The following is a 21,883-nucleotide window of genomic DNA, read 5'->3' on the forward strand; positions in this document are numbered from 1 at the left end:
ATTCTCCTACTGTATTGCCTTCTCTTACTTGGCCTACCACTGCATTCCAGTCCCCCATCACAATTAGATTCTAGTCACCTTTTACAGTACATACCACATTTACATGAATAACCCCCTGTTTTTTTTTATTTTTTTATTTTTAATTTGAGGCATGAAATTGGGGTGCGGGTTTCATTTACGTCAAGGTTGGCAACACGCTCCTGCTCACCTAGTTATCAGTTGGGTGTACAGTTATGCTTTGTGTAACTGCAGATGGAAGAAAACTGCCCCCATTTGTCATTTTTAAATGGAAAACTATTCAGACTTTTAATTTAAAACTGTATACATTTTTAAAATATAGTTTTTTACAGAGTAATTTAAATTCAAAATTTCTCCGTGTCACGATAGAAGGCGTCTTACGGAACATACAGGGGTAGCTTTCCGCACTTTCACTTTGGAGTGTCGACAGTGTGTTTCATGGTTGCTAGGTTCGAGTGAAATCTTCATTCTTTTGTATTCAGCGTTTTAAGGAACGCCACAATATCACATAACAGGCAGTGTGCGGAGAAGCAGAATCCGCGAACACTGGCGATGCAGACATTTGGCGAAGAAGAATGGCTCATGATTATAATCAATTCGTACGCACCGAAAAATATTGTCAATGCCAATGAAACTGCATCGTTTTTTTATGCCTAGCCCAAACTGACTTTTTTAAAGGAGATGGGGTCACTGTGCTGTGTTGTGTTGTGTTGTAAGCCTCCCCTCGCCATAGGAAAGTTCGATACGCCATGAAGTTTTAAGGGCGCCTGGTACTTTCCATGCAAGTACAAGGCATCTAAAAATGCAAACAGCACAGAAATCTAAAAATTAAAGCACTTGCACAGGGGAGCCAGCATAATTTATCCTCTTCTTTGAATCATTTTTTTTCTTTCTTTCGTCGCATGAGGTTATGTTTGTCAGTGATTTACCCAAGTGCATTATTTGAATACTGTAAATGCACCTTGTGGGATACATTTCGGAAATAGTTCTTTCATGGTATTTGAAAGGTTTAAACTGTGAATCAAGGTGACTGCATGCATTAATGGGTCTTAGAATACATTGTGACGTGGCGGAAGTCGTAAAAGGATAGACTTACTGTCCTGTGTTGCAATGCAGACGGAAGCAAGAGGAGACCTATGTACATCCTCCCCTCGTAATAGGAATGTTCGATAAGCTGCGATGTTTTGAGGGCATTGGGTACTTTCTATGCTAGTACAAGACATCTAAAATGTATACAGTACAGTAATCCAATGAACAAAGAACTTGCACAGGGGAGCAAATTTCTCCACGCATTTGAATCATTTTTTTTTCTTTTTTCTTTCATTGTGTGTAGTGGTGTTTGCCAGTGAGTTATCCAAATGCATTATTTGAATAATGCAATTGCACCTTCGTAGACACATTTTGGACATAGTTCTTTTCCATGGCATTTGAAAGGTTTAAACTGTGAATCAATGTTAATCGCATGCAGTAACGGATCTTAGAATATTTTGTGATGCGGCATGCTTAGGCATTTCGGAAGTAAGAGTATGCAGTTAATTCAAAATCATGTAATTCGAAGTCTGATTTTTGCATCCCAATGGCTTCGAATCAACGAGGTTTTACTGCATCGCAAAACTAACATCCAAGTTTACCAGTGTGTCTGTTTCAAGTGATTACATTGCACAAAAAGTATTATCCACCATAGGTCGTGTCAATATCGGAGTAAAAAGAGACCGCGTGCGAAAATTGTTTTAGACATGGAGCGTGAAGAATTTAAGAGAGGACTCTAGTGATGCATGAGACAAGGAATCTTCCGATCTACAGAGAATAGAGTCTATTGCAAGTTCAGATGAATGAAATACCTAGGCCTACTTGCTAATTTTCATGGAAAATATATTTTATAGCAGTGATAATTTATTTTTATCATCTCAAATATGTTCAAGAAAGGAGCTATATCAGTAAATTTACACTTTCATATTTGCGTAAAGACCACGTGGACCTTGCAAAGTGATATGAAATGCCTATGTTACTCTTTCGATGGAAGGAATTTTAGTTAATTTCATTTTTTCAAAATGAGTCTTCCTAAAATTAGGGTGCGGAGGTTATTCGCGTAAATACGGTATTGTATTAAATCTTCTATCTCTTCATATATTCTTTCGATTTCTTCATCATCAGCTGAATTAGTAGGCATATAGACCTGCACTATTGTGGTAGGCATTGGTTTGGTGTGTACCTTGAAAACAATCCTTTCACTATGGTGGTAAAAGTAGCTTACCCGCTGCCCTATTTTCTTATTCATTATTAAATCAACTCCTGCATTTCCTTTGTTTGATTTTGTGTACGTAAATTCTGTAGTCACCTGATCAAAAATCCTGCTCTTCCTGCCAATGTACTTCACTTTTACCAGCTACATCTAACTTTAGTCTATCCATCTCCCTTTTCAGATTCTCTAACCTACCGTAACGATTCAAACTTCTAATATCCCACGCTCCGAATCGCACAATGTCAGTATCCATCTTTCTAATCATTGCCCCTCTCATGTAGTCTCCACCCGGAGATCTGAATGGCGGACTACTTTACCACTGGAATATTTTACTCGGGAGGAAGCCATCATCAGTACATCATGCATACAGAGAGAGCTACATGTCATCGGGAGTTTGTTAAGGCTGTGGTTTCCCGTTGCTTTCAGCCGTGTAGCAGTATCACCACGCTTATCCGTTTTAAGTATTATTACAAGGCCATATCAGACAGTCAATCATCCAGATTGCTGCCCTTGCAACTTCTGAAAGGCTACTACCCCCCTTTCGATGAACCATTCGTTAGTCTGGTTTCTCGGCAGATACCCATCCGATATGGTTGCACCTGCAGCTCGGCTATCTGCTTCACTGGGACACAACCCTCCCCATGCGGCAAGGTCACATGATTCGCACGGGAGGTATATCTGGTACATCCATCCAGCCATAGATGACATGATCGTAAAATATTATGGACTCAAGGGGCCGATTGCAGAAACTGTGTGTAGACGAAGTCTACGATTAATCAGCTAAGTATGACTGCCGCATTGCACAGACATTATTTATGACTTAGACACTGTCTAAAACTGATGTTCAACCGGCTATGTTTAAACACTGCCGAGAACACTGTTTAACCTCAAATGTGAGGAGTGAATCAAAATAAGAGGTTATGTACCATGAAGTATATAATTTGTATAATGTCTAGACAATTCCAGGAAGAAAGGTTAGTCAGTCAGCCTCTCTGTGAGTCGTCTGTTGTGAAACCGCACCAATTCATTTGAAATGTACGGGAAGGTACAGTTTAAAATACCATTTCACTTTTCAAGAGACTTGTTACTTTACACAGTTTGGTAACTGTCAACTTGACTACAGTTCTTGGCAACCGATATATTTTATTATACTTGGGATAATTTCCATGGAATTATAGGTCAACTTCAACTACATCCAAATAAGAATGACTTGTCCTGATCATCAGAGGGCTGTCACATACATCAACCGGGAGGAATTCACTTATATTTACTGCCAAGTTAAGGACATAGAATAGTAACAAGTAAAAAGTATGTTGTGTGTGTTTTTTTGTTAATAATCCTCGTGCTAATTCAGATAAGTTTTTGGTAACTATGAGACAGAAAAAGGCAAGGACCGGGAAAGAAGAGCCGTGGCCATAATAACAGCCCTAGTATTTGCCTGGTATAAAAATGGGGAAACTACGGAAAACAATCTTCAAGGCTGCCGATGGTGTGTTTTGAACCTATGATCTCTAGAATGCAAGCTACATCTATATGGCCCATAAACCTCATTTGGTTACACAGTACTATTGTTTCATCTTCTCTTCGCCAAAGCTATTTAGAACACACTCACTATAACAACAAAGCTACATTTCCTCGTACGGTGGCGTGTTGCTTTGGTGTCGATAATGTTGTGAGATTTAATTTCCACCGAAAGTGATATTCTTCCACTGAAAGTGGTATTCTTACCTGTGGACAAGTTATGCTCATGCTTAGCCATAGTTGAGTAATGTGTAGGAAGACTAGAGCTGACTAACGTTTGGCACATGCACCAAGGAATTTCATTGGTTGCGACAAGCAAAGCGTTGCATGAAAGATACTTCTATTTCCATTTTTGAACCAATATTGAAACTTTAAATGACGTCTAGCCAAACTCCGGCTGAACATTGTTTATTCAATGGAAGATCGTTCACAACTTAGATGCCGTTTAGGTAGACGTCGTCTAAGCCTTAAAACTAGTCATCGTTTCTGCAGTCGTCCCAATAATGTCAAGCTACCATTCATGAGAAACCTACACGATTTGGTTGCAAGCTGAGGGCTCTATGCAGTTCTAATGGGTGGTTACAAATTTGACTTATAGTGTGCAAAAGATACAATATTGGAAGTTAAGCCAATGACAGGAATGACTTGGTTTTAGACAGCAGAGTGGTGTTGAATAAGTTGGATAGCCTTGATAGCTCTCATTTTCATAACATCTATTTTGATAACTTTTTTTTTTTTACAAGCACCGAGTAAGTGGCTGCGCGGTTTGGGTCAAGTAGTTATCGGCTTGCATTCGAGAGACAGTGGGTTCAAAACCCACTGTCGGCAGCCCCTGAGGATGGTTTTCCATGCTTTCCCATTTTCACACCAGGCAAACTGCTAGGGGCTGTACCTTAATTAAGGCTGTGGTCGCTTCCACCCCACTCTTAACCCTTTCCTATACCATCATCACCATAGACCTATCCGAGTTGGTGCGACAAAGCATCTTGTAAAAAAATAAAAATAAAAAAAAAAAAATTGGAAAAAACCGACATGGGAATTGCCCCCTCCAGGATACAAAAACACTGCAAAAATCACCACAGGGTTTATACGATTATACATATGACATTCAAAGGTGAAATTCTTTTTGTGAAATGGAATGATGATAAATGTGTAACTGTTGTATCAAACTAATGTAATAGAGCCAGTGGCTTCTGTAAGCAGGTCGAACAGAAATACAACACAGAGATCAGTGTTCCAACAACCACTTATCATAAATCACTACAGTATGTATATGGGTGGAGCAGACCTTCATGACTGGTTGGCAGAAAAATATGCTACTTCAGTCTGTGGAAAAACGGTGGTTCTGGGCCCTCTTCATAAGAATTCTGGACATGGCTGTAGTAAATGGCTGGATTGTCTACAAAGAAATACACAGACAGGATTCCCTGGACTTGCTTGAATTCATATGATTCTTGGCAGTGCAACATCTGAGTAAGTTTCTAAACGGGAAGAATATGGAACGGCCACTTTCATCACCCAATGTATTACGGTTTGATCTCAGGTTTGATGGAAGAGGTCATCTTATGGCTAAATGTTCTTCACAGAGACATTCTCAGATGAAAGGCTGTAAAGGTAGACCACTAACATTCTGCACCGAGCTTGATAGCTGCAGTCACTTAAGTGCGGCCAGTATCCAGTATTCGGGAGATAGTAGGTTCGAACCCCACTGTCGGCAGCCCTGAAAATGGTTTTCCGTGGTTTCCCATTTTCACACCAGGCAAATGCTGGGGCTGTACCTTAATTAAGGCCACGGCCGCTTCCTTCCCACTCCTAGCCCTTCCCTGTCCCATCGTCGCCATAAGACCTATCTGTGTCGGTGCGACGTAAAGCAACTAGCAAAAAACATTCTGCAAATGTAACACTCTGCCCAAGATATTTTGAACCTTACCGCAGTCTTTAAAAAACACTTGACAACCGAAATATGTTTCAGTAATTACGTGTATTGGCTTGAATGTTCTGCAATTGCTTTAAGGAATAACGTTTAAACATAAAACACATGAAAATGACAAGTGTACTTGTTCATTATTTAGTACGTTTTGAAAATATTAATGCCCAGCTGTCTTTACAGACCAGGGTGATTTTGGGCTACTGATTGCCTGACAAGGAGAACAAAAATTATTGACATTCTCTAGACTGAACTAATATATTTTGTATGTTCAATTTTTTTGAAGTAAAAAGATAAGTTGGGCTTTAATGAGTTAACTCACTCTCAAATGAATCACTTAATGTTAAAACAACAAATGTATTACCTTTCATATACATAGTCATCTCTTAACCTGTGGAAGTTCCTAACATGAACTAGCAAAGTGAGCCTACTGAGGTTACATAAATCATTCCAGATACTGATCTTGCATGAGAGAGCGAAAGAGAGAGAGATATATGCTCTTAACAATGGTGTTATTCACACTGGAATTGTGTAGTTGGGAGTGAAAGCACCGACAAAATGCAGCTCATTCTTATTACGAGCTTACAAAATTTAAAAGATAAACATGAAATCTGCATCCCAATCCTCTGGAGCCAGCATTTAGATAAGCCTTAACTCCAGGCACTCTTTCTTTAAGGCATGATTCATGTGAAAGCTAATCACATGAAATACTTGAAATGTGCAGTCGTAAAAATTCTAATGGACTCCAGGTTTGTGCTATTTACAAAGCACCGTACCGTAAGTATCCAGATAAACCAAATCATGTCAGTCAAGGTAACAACAGCTGAAGAATTCAAGTTTGGTTATTTATCATCATCATGTGACAGTTGTAATGTCATGATTTCAAATATTTTAGTAACTTAATTTGTAGAACTCCTATTATTTCAAAACCATGCATGTATAGTAGAATATTTGTATAAATTCTCACCTAAAGATTGCCGATTTAGATAAAAAGTTATAGTGCCACGGAACATATCCAAGAATATTCCGACGATGCTGCCCTGGACAAAGGGTGGTCCATATCTTTCATATGTACCGCTGTGTTGTATCGATCCTGAAAATAAGAATGGAAAATGTAGGATTCCTGCATAGTACTCAGTACACAGAGCCTGGTAGGGTATAACACTTCTCAATATCAAGAAATACCATTCACATTTAAAATTCGAAGGGCTCATTTCCATATTGATCTAAAGTTGTAGTAAAAAACATTTAAAAAGGTCTTGTAGATTCAGGAGAAAAAATTAAGAATAGTGGACAACAAGAAAAGGCTTACTCAATATTATTATTATTATTATTATTATTATTATTATTATTATTATTATTATTATTATTATTATTCAAATATCCCCAAATCCCCACTTCATCACCATATGTATTGGTGTATGGCTTTTAGTAGTGGGAGTGTCCGAGGACAAGTTCAGCTCGCCACATACAGGTCTTTTGATTTGATGCCCGTAGGCGACCTGCGCGTCGTAAATGTTTGTGGGTTACTGTAGTCACGTCTTAGTTCGTGAACCATTGGCAACGGCTGAGTGGCCTAGTAAGTGGTCCCGAGAGTCGGGATACCAGTTGTTATGGAATGGGAGTGGGCATCTCGGACATATTCTGAGTCGTGACCCTCCTTGTGCTCAGGCGGCTAGGACTATACAATTCACCGGTGGTCCATAACCCGTTAGAGGAGAGATCCTCACCTGGACCATGTGCAAGTAGGGCAGCATCCTGCTTCATGAATTTACTGAGCTCAGAACATTTTAAGCAAGCCTCGGACCTGTGGGAGTAATGGAGTCCCACTCCCATTTGACAGGCGAGGGACTCCTTGGAAATAACTTGGCAAACGAAATGGAATTCGATGGGGAGCTATCAATATTAATGGGGCTAAGGAAGAAAGAAGGTAGAACTGGCTGAGTCAGCAAAGAGGATGCATCTGGATGTGCTAGGAGTAAGTGATATTCGGGTAAGGGGAGATAATGAGGAAGAGATAGGAGATTATAAAGTGTACTTGACGGGTGTTGGAAAGGGAAGGGCAGAGTCTGGGGTAGGGCTCTTTATCAGGAATACCATTGCACGCAACATAGTTTCTGTTAGGCACGTAAATGAGCGAATGATGTGGGTAGATTAGTCAGTGGAAGGAATTAGGACAAGAATTGTGTCCGTATAATCACTTTTTTTGCTAGGTGCTTTACGTCGCACCGACACAGATAGGTCTTATGGCGACGATGGGACGGGGAAGGGCTAGGAAAGGGAAAGAAGCAGCCGTGGCCTTAAGGTACAGCCCCAGCATTTGCCTGGTGTGAAAATGGGAAACCACAGAAAACCATTTTCAGGGCTGCCGACAGTGGGGTTCGAACCTACTATCTCCCGAATACTGGATACTGGCCGCACTTAAGCGACTGCAGCTATCGAGCTCGGTCGTGTATTCACCATGTGAGGGTGCAGATGAGGATGAAGTTGACAAGTTTTATGAAGCATTGAGTGACATCGTGGTCAAGGTCAACAGCAAGGATAGAATAGTGCTAATGGACGATTTCAATGCGAGAGTTGGGAATAGAACTGAAGGATATGAAAGGGTGATTGGTAAATGTGGGGAAGATATGGAAGCTAATGGGAATGGGAAGCGTTTGCTGGACTTCTGTGCTAGTATGGGTTTAGCTATTACGAATACATTCTTCAAGCATAAGTCTATTCACCGCTACACATGGGAGGCTAGGGGTACCAGATCCATAATAGACTATATCTTAACAGACTTTGAATTCAGGAAATCTTTTAGGAATGTATGAGTTTTTCGCTGATTTTTCGATGATACAGACCACTATCTGATCTGTAGTGAACTAAGTATCTCTAGGCCTAGGGTAGAGAAAGTGAAATCTGTCTGCAAACGAATAAGGGTAGAAAATCTCCAGGACGAGGAAATTAGACAGAAGTACATGGATATGATTAGTGAGAAGTTTTGAACAGTAGACAGTAAGCAGGTTCAGGATATAGAAAGTGAATGGGTGGCATACAGAGATGCTGTAGTAGAAACAGCAAGGGAATGCCTAGGAACAACTGTGTGTAAAGATGGGAAAAGGCGAACATCTTGGTGGAATGATGAAGTGAGAGCAGCCTGTAAACGTAAAAAGAAGGCTTATCAGAAATGGCTCCAAACAAGGGCTGATACAGACAGGGAATTATACGTAGATGAAAGAAACAGAGCGAAACAAATAGTTGTTGAATCCAAAAAGAAGTCATGGGAAGATTTTGGTAATAACCTGGAAAGGCTAGGTAAAGCAGCAGGGAAACCTTTCTGGACAGTAATAAAGAATCTTAGGAAGGGAGGGAAAAAGGAAATGAACAGTGTTTTGAGTAATTCAGGTGAAATCATAATAGATCCCAGGGAATCACTGGAGAGGTGGAGGGAATATTTTGAACATCTTCTCAATGTAAAAGGAAATCATCATGCTGGTGTTGCAAACAGCCAAGCTCATGGGGAGGAGGAAAATGATGTTGGTGAAATTATGCTTGATGAAGTGGAAAGGATAGTAAATAAACTCCATTGTCATAAGGCAGCAGGAATAGATGAAATTAGACCTGAAACAGTGAAGTATAGTGGGAAGGCAGGGATGAAATGGCTTCATAGAGTAGTAAAATTAGCGTGGAGTGTTGGTAAGGTACCTTCAGATTGGACAAAAGCAGTAATTGCACCTATCCATAAGCAAGGGAACAGGAAGGATTGCAACAACTATCGAGGTATCTCACTGATTAGTATACCAGGCAAAGTATTCACTGGCATCTTGGAAGGGAGGGTGCGATCAGTCGAGAGGAAGTTGGATGAAAACCAGTGTGGTTTCAGACCACAGAGAGACTGTCAGGATCAGATTTTCAGTATGCGCCAGGTAATTGAAAAATGCTACGAGCGGAATAGGCAGTTGTGTTTATGTTTCGTAGATCTACAGAAAGTATATGACAGGGTACCGAGGGAAAAGATGTTCGCCATACTGGGGGACTATGGAATTAAAGGTAGATTAATAAAATCAATCAAAGGCATTTATGTTGACAATTGGGCTTCAGTGAGAATTGATGGTAGAATGAGTTCTTGGTTCAGGGTACTTACAGGAGTTAGACAAGGCTGTAATCTTTCACCTTTGCTGTCCGTAGTTTACATGGATCATCTGCTGAAAGGTATAAAATGGCAGGGAGGGATTCAGTTAGGTGGAAATGTAGTAAGCAGTTTGGCCTATGCTGACGACTTGGTTTTAAGGGCAGACTGTGCCGAAAGCCTGCAGTCTAATATCTTGGAACTTGAAAATAGGTGCAATGAGTATGGTATGAAAATTAGCCTCTCGAAGACTAAATTGATGTCAGTAGGTAAGAAATTCAACAGAACTGAATGTCAGATTGGTGATACAAAGCTAGAAGAGGTCGATAATTTCAAGTATTTAGGTTGTGTGTTCTCCCAGGATGGTAATATAGTAAGTGAGATTGAATCAAGGTGTAGTAAAGCTAATGCAGTGAGCTCGCAGTGGCGATCAGCAGTATTGTGTAAGAAGGAAGTCAGCTCCCAGACGAAACTATCTTTACATCGGTCTGTTTTCAGACCAACTTTGCTTTACGGGAGCGAAAGCTGGGTGGACTCAGGATATCTTATTCATAAGTTAGAAGTAACAGACATGAAAGTAGCAAGAATGATTGTTGGTACAAACAGGTGGGAACAATGGCAGGAGGGTACTCGGAATGAGGAGATAAAGGCTAATTTAGGAATGAACTCAATGGATGAAGCTGTACGTATAAACCGGCTTCGGTGGTGGGGTCATGTGAGGCGAATGGAGGAGGATAGGTTACCTAGGAGAATAATGGACTCTGTTATGGAGGGTAAGAGAAGTAGAGGGAGACCAAGACGACGATAGTTAGACTCGGTTTCTAACAATTTAAAGATAAGAGGTATAGAACTACATGAGGCCGCAACACTAGTTGCAAATTGAGGATTGTGGCGACGTTTAGTAAATTCTCAGAGGCTTGCAGACTGAACACTGAAAGGCATAACAGTCTATAATGATAATGAATGAATGAATGAATGAATATATTGATCACAAACAATGGTAATAAGCTAACATTATCCTGTTTTTAATGTGCTAAGCATTAAGTTTTTTCAGTTTAGAACATCTCAAGATAGCTTTCTATTATTCTGTGCTTGACTATGCAGCAAAAGTAATTGATTTCCATGTTCAAAGGTAACCATGTCAAATTTGAACACAACTAGAATATAACCACACTTAAATGCAAGAGACCCATCAGAAGATTTATAGACCCATTCATGAAACTCTTTCAGGACAAAATGTTGGGACCATAGAGTGCATTAAGACCAAACAGTACTTAATGTTCCTGTGAAGAAGATTAAGGAATGTCTGAGGAATGCAGGCGTAAGGACCGTAGGTGTGAACAGGCATTAAGGAGAATGAGGGAAGAGTAGAGTGTTTGAAAGAGAGAATTAGAATTCTAACAGAGGAGAGAAATGCAGGTAGCTCTCCCAGAAAACAATGTACAGGGTACAGTTGGTAGACGAAAAGGAGGGGCAGGAACGGGAGAAGGGGCTAACAAAAGAAACTGAGGATAAGTGATCTAGTCTGGTGGAGAGTTCCGGAGATGTATCTGTGAGGAATCGATACAGTCTGGAGGCAGAACACCACAGGGAAGATGATCAGGGAAGTGTTTCAGAGGAGGGAGAAGGCAAGAAGAAAGGGAAACTTAGAGTAGAGGATAGGAAGAGGGAGGAGGAATAAGGTCACGAGAGGGAGAAACGCGAGGAAGTGGATACTGCAGCCATCACAGAAGATACGAGACACCAGGAGGAGAGGTGAACAAATGAGGTGCATAGGTTTGAAGCTCTGGTTGTGGCAAAATCCAATGTTACGCACATAGGAAATGTGTGAGAAGGAAATGGAACAGGGTAGTTTGTTATCCAGGAATTAGTTAAGTTAAATGTTGAGGAAAGTGGAAGGGAAGGGGGAGAGTAACACAAGAAGGAATAAGTGCAAATATAGTTAGGGATGTGTGGGATATGGTTAATGCAGCTTGAGAGAAGTTCAAGGGAGCAGAGATTATCAGAGGGATGCTGTGTAGGCAGGATACTGACTGGAGGGTGATCCGAGATTTAAACAAGACTATGGAGTGGATGTGTGGGGAAACTGGGTGTGAGATCTGTAGACCCTAACAGGTGAGTACAAGATAGGGATCTGTGCTCATATGTCCTTCACTTGAACCGTGGTACGTATAAAGTTAAGAGGTTTGTTTAGAAGAGTTATAGGGAGGTACATTCAGGGAAGCTAAGTGGAGTAGGGAACAATGAGAGTACTGGGAGCTGGAAGTCAAATATGGATGATGAAGTTGTTGGTGTTAAATTCTCGAAGTATTATAAGGAAAGGAATAGAATTGGGTAATTTAGATATTGTATTCGTAATAGGAGTTAATCATGGCTAAGAAGAGATGCCATGAACAAGGAAATTTTATATCGGAGCTTGAATGTTTATCGTAGAGACAGGTTAGATCCAATGGGAAGGGGGAGGGGTGGGGGTATCCTTACTGGTGAAAGAAGAAATTGCAAGCTATGAAAAAGTTACAGATGAGAAACGTGAAATTCTAGGGGTAAGGCTGTTCTCTGAAGATAATAGGCAACTTGATGTTTTCGGGGTGTACAGATCTGGAAGAGGTGATGCTGGTGCGGAATTATTTGGTAAATTAATCACTTACGTGTGGAACGACACAGAAAGGAATGTAATTGTAGCAGGAGATCTCAATTTACCAAATGATAACAAGGAAGAATATGAAAAATATAGAAAACATGACCAAGGAAAATATTATACACGTTAATCTGGGAAGGACAAATGAATCAGAAAATGATGGAACCTACTATAGTAAAGAATAATGTAGATATGGTGCTGATAAAACCAGATGAACTGTATAGAGAAACCGAAATGATAGATGGTGTGAGTGATCATGAAGCTATTTCTGTTGTAGTTGAAAATAAATGCAGTAGAAAAAAAACTTCTAAAAATTAATTCAATACCCATCGCACATCTACAAGGCTTTCTCTTGTTTTATTTTTCGTTCCTTTCCATTTACAGATTTACGCCATACAAAGAAGTTTACAAGACCTAACTTCAACTTTAGTTTCTCAAGGAGTTTCCTCAGTCCTCGTATCAAAATTTTAAAAATTTTAAGTACACTAATGACAGCTTTAAGTTATTTTAAGTTCACATAAAGCAACAACAGTAATAGTTCCAGAATTTTTCAAGAAAGGAAGACTACTTTGTACAAACACGTCTCACTCATGTATGTAGTTTTTATTATGAACTTGAACATTGACATATTTTGTATGTTTTAGCATAACATAAAAAAAAATTCTACCTCGTTCTCAATATAAGTGTTTTAACTATACGCATCAATTTTCACATTTACATTTGTAGCTGAGGATGTTTCCTATTTTAGGAGCAAAAGACGTACTAATCTTTTAGTTCAGTAGTTAGACTGGATTATGTTTCTATTTTCATGAACTAGCTATAAACATTAGGTATGGGAAGGTGGGATCCCTTCAACCTTAGTTGACATGTCAGAAGCTTAACAAGAGCAGATCTATGTCTGTTATACTCAAGTATGGTTGTGTTGCCTGTCTGTAAATCTGCTATAATACTAGAAATAAGTAATGGCCCATTTCTGAAATCCCGAAGTTTAAGTCGTATAGCACATGTTACACAAGATACGACAGCTATCACTAGAGCCCGGATTATGTGCAATATAAAAATGAGAAATTTGTACATAAATATGTAGCTAAAATTGACAAAATATTTAATTAAAGATGTTACGGTGCCGTAATAGGCAAAGAGGTGATACTCTGACGTGGCGCGTCCCAGGTGGTGAATAGGGAGGTCTTCACTGGTATACCGGCGGACTTGAGCAAAATAAAATAACTCTTGCAGAACAAACACACACTTCACAACCTTGTGAATCACCAATTCATACCTCACATATTGTCTCTCCAGATCATATCTGGAATTGTAAACGCTGACCTCAGTCAGAAATATTTCGATCGTAATGATCAGACAATCAGCCAATCATGAAGGGTCTTCTAACAAATGAATCAACCGGCTCGGACATACAATATCGCAGATCCGAGCAAATGCACCATTCGGATACAGGGGTATGTCACGTAGAAGATTAAGGCGAGTCAGAGTGCCTAGAATCCAAAAGGAGCATGCAGCAGCAGCAAACTAAGAGAACACTTAAATTCAACAAGCCACGAAAATTTTCATATTTTGCCACACTCAACATAAACTCACTAATGAAACTCGGCAAGATGAAACCTTTAACAGATATACTGGATCAACATAAAATTTTAATGACAGCTCTTCAGGAACTTAGGAATAGAATCCAATAGAATCTGGAGGATATCGCTTTTACAAAGGCCCTCCAGGAAAAAGAGTACTTAAAAATGTTCCACAATTTAGAATGGGATTCCCAGTCCATAACAGTATAATAGACTCGTTAAGGACTTCTCATCAAACTCTCCAAGAATGGCAACGTTAACAATTAAAGTGGGGACTAAAACTTATACTTTGATAAATGTCCATGCCCCAACAAATGATAAAAATGCCAAGGTTAAAGAAGAAAATGACAAATTTTGGAAAGAACTGGACCATCTACTATTAAACAACCCTGATATAAACATTAAATTCTTGCTTGGGGATTTCAATGTAGGTACAGTAGTGGGAAGTTTGCTAGCTCATAAATTCACAAACAAAAATGGGCAAAGATTAATTGAACTTTGTGAGGACCATGGACTTATTCTGGAAACCACAAGATTTAAGAGATAACCACACAAATTAATGGGTTGGAAATGACCTAAAGTAATCGCCACGTAAGGCAATACCCCAGAAAGTAAATATCGCCGCCCGATGCTCTTCTTTTCTCTTTTTTGTAATGGCTGATCACTGCTGCCAACCTGCCTGGTTACATATTAAAATCACCAGACATAACCATAACAAACTAACCTCAATGTAAACACCGATAATGAACGTTTCCATACCCTAGTAAATGATAAAAATTAAGATGAAATAAATCAAGATATTCATAATTAAGTCGATTTCCAGGCTCAATGAGGAATTAAGGAAATAAACACACTTTCTCACTCAAATTAATGTTACATATATCTGTCTTTATTTTGATATACAGTAGGTGTACTATAACCATATTCTTGAAAAGAGGGGCGTGTTAAACGATGCAATTTATTTAATAAGTCTTTGCAGTGTGATTTTCGAAAGTTCCAGACATCCAATGACTTCCCTTTCTTTTGCGTGAACATTTCCTTCTCTCATCAATACCGGTAACCAGTAAGGAGAGAGATTATCGGGCATATTTTCAGCCTGCAGGCTGGTTATATCTTCAAGCTTATCAGGAAACATATAGGAATACTAATGTGCCAAGCTCCGTGAACGGAAATCAGGTCAGCTTTCAAGTTCATTGCGGATTTGAAAATAATAATGTTATAAGTTCTACTGCCAAAATTTCATCCGGCAAGAGTTACTCGTATTTCATGTACCGGTAGATCTAGACATGAGATTGGCGTATTTGAGCACTTTCATCATTTCACACAAACTATGTTATTAAATGCATTACCCGAACATGCCACAATTCTACTTAGGCTACCTGGTATTAGCCAAATAGATTTACAATCCCACAGAAAAAGAAAATATGCTTTAAATATTCTCGCAAATGTATCACTAGTGACTTTAACGGCAATGCGGTGGCAACACGCAATTCACGCTGAACGTTGCCAACGTGCCAGATTAACAGTAAATGTAAGATGTCGTATTGGCAAGTAGGGTCCCTAAACTATATGGTTACTGACACTGAAAAAGACCTGCAAAATACCCAACAGCAACAAAAGTAACTATAAATCAATACCTTAATATTACAGGGGAGAAAGGGTAAGGTTGCACCCTTAGGGTACGTCCTTACACGGAGAGGACTATAATGTAAAATTGGGGGAGTTTCAAATTGACCATGTAGCCATGGCTAGAGATTACTACAAAGAAGTTTATAATGTGAAAGTTCTCCAGAGGGGGAGGGAGTGAGGGGTGACATTGATTCAGATCATTATATATCAAAAATAAAAATAAAGTTAACACCTACCGTATTTCACGGCATAATCGTCGCACTTTTTATACCAAAATTTTCGAAAAAAATTGTAGGGTGCGACCATTATACGATGAATATTTAATACCAGTATTTGTATTACTCAAAAAATGTATTTATAACTAAATTGTATTTGATACAAATTTAGGATGCACGTAATACTCGCGTTTATACATCAAAATAATTAAAATAGTCTAAAACAAAATTCATAATTTTTCGCAACAATTCGGCGAACGTTTTTCCAACCTGAAAATAAAAATGAATGTATTAAGTTAATTTGTCATTAATTTGAGTATTAAAGTTAAAATATTACACTTGCAAAAAAATATCGCTTTGTTGTGAAATGCGGACTTACCGGTACGCAATTTATTCCAAATCTTCGGTGTCGCTATCGCAGGTTTCGCTATCTGATGCGCCGTCCTCGCCTCTGTTAATACCAGTATCAGATTCTTCGTCTCCCTGCCACACTGCGTCATCTTCGGAACCGTCTAGTGCATTCGAAATCCCAGTCCTTTTGAAGCTCTTGGAGACTAGTTCAGGTGGTATAAGATCCCAACTCTTCTTCACCCACGAGCATAACAAGTCCAAGGGTGGACGCCTGATATTTCCGGCGGGCGTCAATTGCTGATCGCCGCTCATCATCCACTCGTTGTAAAATCGACGTAAGTGGTCTTTAAAGGGTTTATTAACACATACGTCTAGTGGCTGCAAAGCAGATGTTAGGCCACCAGGAATGACTATCTGTCGTGTCTTATTTGTAGTGAGAATTTGCTTCACTTCGTTCACGAGGTGACCTCGGAAACTATCTAAAACAAGCAGAGCTGGTTGTTTTAGTAGTGCACCAGGTCTTCTATTCCACACAGTTTTAACCCAGTCCAGCATGAGTTCTACGTCCATCCAACCCTTCGGTTGCACTCGTACATGAATTCCACGGGGAAACTGTATATTCTTAGGCATCGTTTTCCTCTTGAAAATGATGTAAGGCGGCAACTTTCTCCCGTCAGCTGTAATGGCTAGCATTGCCGTGCATCGCAACTTCTCACTACCGCTGGTTTTCATTAATACACTCCGTGATCCTTTTAGCGCAATAGTGCTGTTGCGAGGCATATCAAAAAAGATTGGAGTCTGATCGGCATTACCGATTTGAGAAAGCAAGTATGAAGTTTCCTTGCGCAAACGTATGACAAATCGGTGAAAATTTACAATCTTGTCCGTGTAATCAGCAGGCAACTTTTGGCTTAGTGTTGTTCTCCTTCGCACTGACAGATTGTGTCGTCGCATGAACCCCTTAATCCACCCACGAGTCGCCTTAAACTGAGTTACCGGTATGTTGTGTTTGCGCGCTACCTCCTGTCCCTTAATTTGTAACATTTCATATGATACACTGCAGCCATTGTTACGTATTTCACTGACGTACCTAAACACTTCTTCGTCAATTATAGGAAACTTCCCTGTTTTAGGACCTCTAAACGCGCGTCTAGAAGGGTTTGTGCTTTTTAGCTTGTTTTTTACTTTCCGCCAGTCACGCACCAACTTTTCACTCACAGAAAATTTTCTTTCTGCAGCTCTGTTCCCGTGCTGTTCAGCGAAGGCAATTACGTTTAGCTTGAAGCCCGCAGAATAGTTTCTATATTTACCCATAATCGCTTATAAATGCTTCACACGTTAATGTTTTGCGATATAAATGACTTTCCGTAATTGTTCACTATTAAAACAAATTATTTCTGCAAACACCCAAAACACAAATTAAAAACAAATTCTCAAGCACACATGTCTACAGTAATCACGTAAATCTGAAACAAATAAATGCATCTGTGATCTGTCCATTCCAGAGCAGCCAATACTGTTAGGCAGCAAGGAAGCATGCAACAATTTATCAGTTTAGCTCGTTGGTTGCGACACACTACTGCGCTTGCGCAAAGCTTGCAAACCGGAGCTCTAGCTAGCGCGGTGTAGATCTACTGTATAGTTGACTGTATTCCGAGACGTCAGTAACAAACATTCATTTTTTTTCAATTTCTTTTAAACATACGGTAATTAGGTTAATATTTCTTCCCAGTTATTGATGATTTTACATTACATTACTGACGAGTTTATAAAATAAAACTTTAATAGCATTGGATAATAATTATCTTGACTGCTTGGATAAAAGTTTTCATCCCATGCCCGGACACTTACGACGTAATAGTAAGATAAGAGTCTAGCGATGACAACTGAGACATCGTAAATAATTCGGCTGAATAATTCCGTGGAAATCTGCGTTATCGTCTTGGATTTCACTTCGTGCGCAATAACACAGGAGCCGGCCCCATGGTGTAGGGGTAGCGTGCTTGCCTCTTACACGGAGGCCTCGGGTTCAATTCACGGCCGGCTCAGGGAATTTTACCTGTATCTGAGGGCTGGTTCGAGGTCCATTCAACCTACCTAGCCGGTATTTCCTGGCGACGTTGCCGATAAGCGATAACTTACAGCCTTACGTATTTCAAATGGGAACTCATAATATGTAGGTGGTGAATAAATAGTACACTGTCTCGCGACCACGTTGTCAAACTGCCGATAGCCTACCGGTAAGCATAATATGTAGGTGGTGAATAAATAGTACACTGTCTCGCGACCACGTTGTCAAACTGCCGATAGTCTACCGGTAAGCCATGCGTCGTACATATACCGGTATTATTTATTTATACGTTGTGCAACATGTCGCAAACGTGACTGTGTTGCCAAATTGCCCATAAACCATACACGTATTTAAATTGCGCATTCATGTGCAACTTACGTTGCAGTTCCATTTACCTTTTAACCAGATTAGTGAACAAAATTTGGACGTGCGACGATTATGTAATTAAAGGTTTAAAGTCCGATTTTTGTATTGAAAATAAAGGATGCGACGATTACGCGGTGGCGACGATTATGCCGTGAATTAACAGAGATAAAAAATCTCAATCCACTAAGTGAAGAAATTATGATCCCAGTTACTTAATAAATAATAAAATATATATGGAGAAATCTATTTTACCCCTCAGTGACAAGTTGGGGATGATAATTAATAAACTGAAAACTGTAGCTGAGAAAATTGTTCCCATTAAACAGAGAAAGAAACATGCCTGGTAGAATGAGGAATGTGACAGTGCAATTCAAGAAAGGCATAAAGCATCATTATCTGACCAACAACAGAAAACCAAAAAAATCCCACGAAGAACTCATCAATGCCAGAAAACAAACAGCCAAAGTAATTAGAAGAATTAAAAGAAATTATCAAAAAGAAATACTAAATACCATAGAAGAAGCATTCAGTCAACATAAAATAAGATTACAAAAGATTCCAAAAATATCAAAGTGCACTCCACCTATACTTATGATGAAAAATTGAAGTGGGGAAATGGCACAAAATAATAGGGATAATGCTAAAATTATGACTGGCTATTTTAAAAGAATTACTTAACTGTGAAGATCCTTCCTCAAAAAAATAGAACTCCACTGGAAAGGTTATACCACCAACGTATGATGAAGTGATCAAAATAAGCTCCCTCAAGAACTACAAAACAGGAGAGAATCAATTGGTAGCAAAACTATGGAAGAATGCAAATAAACAAACCCTTCAAAATTTACACAAACATATCATAGACATCTGGAATACTAAGGAAATGCCCGAGGAATGGACTACAGTAACAATCCAGCCACTGCATAAAAACAGTGATAGATTGGATCCCAGTAATTATTGGGTTATATCTCTGCTTGTTGTTACTTATAAGATTTTATTTAAAATTATATATACAAACTATTTTTAAAATGTTTTTTTTGTTTTTGCTATTTGCTTTACATCGCACCGACACAGACAGGTCTTATGGCGACGATGGGATCGGAAAGGCCTAGGAAGTGGAAGGAAGCGGCCGTGGCCTTAAGGTACAGCCCCGGCATTTGTCTGGTGTGAAAATGGGAAACCACGGAAAACCATCTTCAAGGCTGCCGACAGTGGGGCTCGAACCCACTATCTCCCGATTACTGGATACATATATATATACACACAAGCATTGAGGAACAACTTGACCAGGAACTGGGAGAATATCAGGGAGGATTTCAACCAGGATGAAGCTGTCCTTATCAAATCATCAGTTTTAAGTGGATCATGAAACACCATAGAGTTCGGAACATGAGATTAATCATAACTTTTGTCGATTTCAAAAAAAGCAAAGTCACTACTGAAAGTCCTTAAAGAATTTGGTTTACACCAGAAGCTCATCAATCTTACTGGAATCACTCTTAAGAATATTAAGTCAAAGGTCAACTTCAGAGGTGAACTGTCTGAGCCATTTGAAATCCACACTGGACTTTGACAGGAAGATGGACTCTTGCCATTATTGTTTAACTGTGCCCTGGAGAAAGTCATGCGAGAATGGGTAAAGAAATGTCATTCAAACATCAAATAGGCAGAAATATTAACTTAATTGCCTAGCATTCGCAGATGATCTTGCATTACTAGCAAGAGCATTACTAGCAAGTAGTGTGGAAGAAGCTAAATTTGAAATTGAACTCTAGAAAACTGCTGCAAAAATCAGACTGCAAATCTTGTTTGAAAAGACTGAAATGATGCAGACCTTCAGAATTGAAACACCAGCCATTCATCTCGACAATGGCAAACAAATTAAGATTGTGAGGCCAATTTATTAAAAAAAATCTCCATGAATGCTAAATTTTGACATTACAATACAGTTGTAAAAGCCAAAGCAACTTATGCTATGAAACACTCTTCAAGTTGAACACTAAATCAACAACCAATAAGTTGCAGAAAGTAGATAGAAGAATCAGGACAATCAGAAATAAGAAACACCAAGTTGATGGCCAACGGAGATCATTACTAATGAAGTGCAGTAGAAGTCCACTATAGCGAGTAAGTCACATAACGATAACCCCATTATTGCGACAGCTTTCGTCTGTCCCTTCAGAATTCCTATATTAAACTACGTATTATTCTTCGGTTACAGAGAGAGTCCTATCACTGACGCATACGTTATTACAACCGATCACCTTTGGTATCATTTCCTTTCTATGTCCACTGGTGAGCTCTCTCATCGATATTCGAAGGCGTACGAGTCTATTAGTAATACCCGTCTACTGCTGTTCCGTGAAGCAAAATCAAAATGAAAGAGAACATGCATAAATAACATGGTCGATAGCAGTTGTTAAATCATTAGAAATACAGGCTAAAGTAAACGATCGCATAATTTTAATGTAAAAAATTAAGTAAGAATGCAATACACCTCAAGATATGGAAGAGCGCATAATTGATTCCAGATTATATTTTCTCGCGTCTAGATAAATTTCGGAAAGGCTATTCCCACGTAAATTTATAAAGAGAAGGTTATCGCTTCCCTTCTGGCACTTGAAATAGGTTTTCATCATATATATATAATATGGTTAAGTTAGGTGGCACCATTTGAATAAGAAAACGGTAACGTTTGCCACAAAATATGATCGAACATCTTCGATATTGTTTTCTCGCTATATACACTTGCGAGCTATCTCGTCAATATCTGAAGGCGATGTCGGAGTCGATTAGTAATACTCGTCGACTGCTTTTCTCTAAAGAAAATTTGAAATGAAAGAGCAGAACACGTTCTTGTAATAAACGCGTAAATAACGTGGCCGATAGCAGTTGTTAACTCGTTAAAAATAAAGACTGAAGTAAACAATCGCTTAATTTTAATGTTATATAGTGAAATTAATTAAGAATGTGATACCCCTTAAGAGTGAAAACTAATCAATAATAGGTACAATGCGGAAAAGGAGAATTGCCTTCTTTTTTTTTTGGTCATGCATTCAGACTGCCAGAAACCAGATTAGTGAAGTAGTTATTTAGTTACTTCTGGAAAAATAAAACAAAGAACACTTAGTTCACAGTGATCATGAATGACTTTGAAGAATTAAATTTATCAATGGTCCAAATTGAAGGCAGAGAAGAGAAGAGGATTCTA

General features: G+C 39.1%; 1 protein-coding gene across 7 annotated transcripts in view; it reads right to left on the reverse strand.

Moving 5' to 3' along the window:
* Nucleotides 1-21,883, reverse strand: part of LOC136864693 (SPRY domain-containing SOCS box protein 3) — a 261,046-nt gene that overhangs the window by 153,878 nt on the left and 85,285 nt on the right. For 6 of the 7 annotated variants that reach the window (XR_011017856.1, XM_068226383.1, XM_067142010.2 and 3 more), the window contains exon 5: nt 6,676-6,801. The exons of the other annotated variant lie outside the window; for it this stretch is intronic. Coding sequence is in view for 5 of the 6 variants with exons in the window: in XM_068226383.1 (XP_068082484.1) it covers nt 6,676-6,801 (126 nt within the window). In the remaining variant the exon portion in view is untranslated. The remainder of the gene's footprint in view (nt 1-6,675; nt 6,802-21,883) is intronic. 7 annotated transcript variants of the gene reach the window in all.

This window comes from Anabrus simplex, chromosome 2, assembly GCF_040414725.1.
Source record: "Anabrus simplex isolate iqAnaSimp1 chromosome 2, ASM4041472v1, whole genome shotgun sequence".
NCBI classification, from domain to species: Eukaryota; Metazoa; Arthropoda; class Insecta; order Orthoptera; family Tettigoniidae; genus Anabrus; species Anabrus simplex.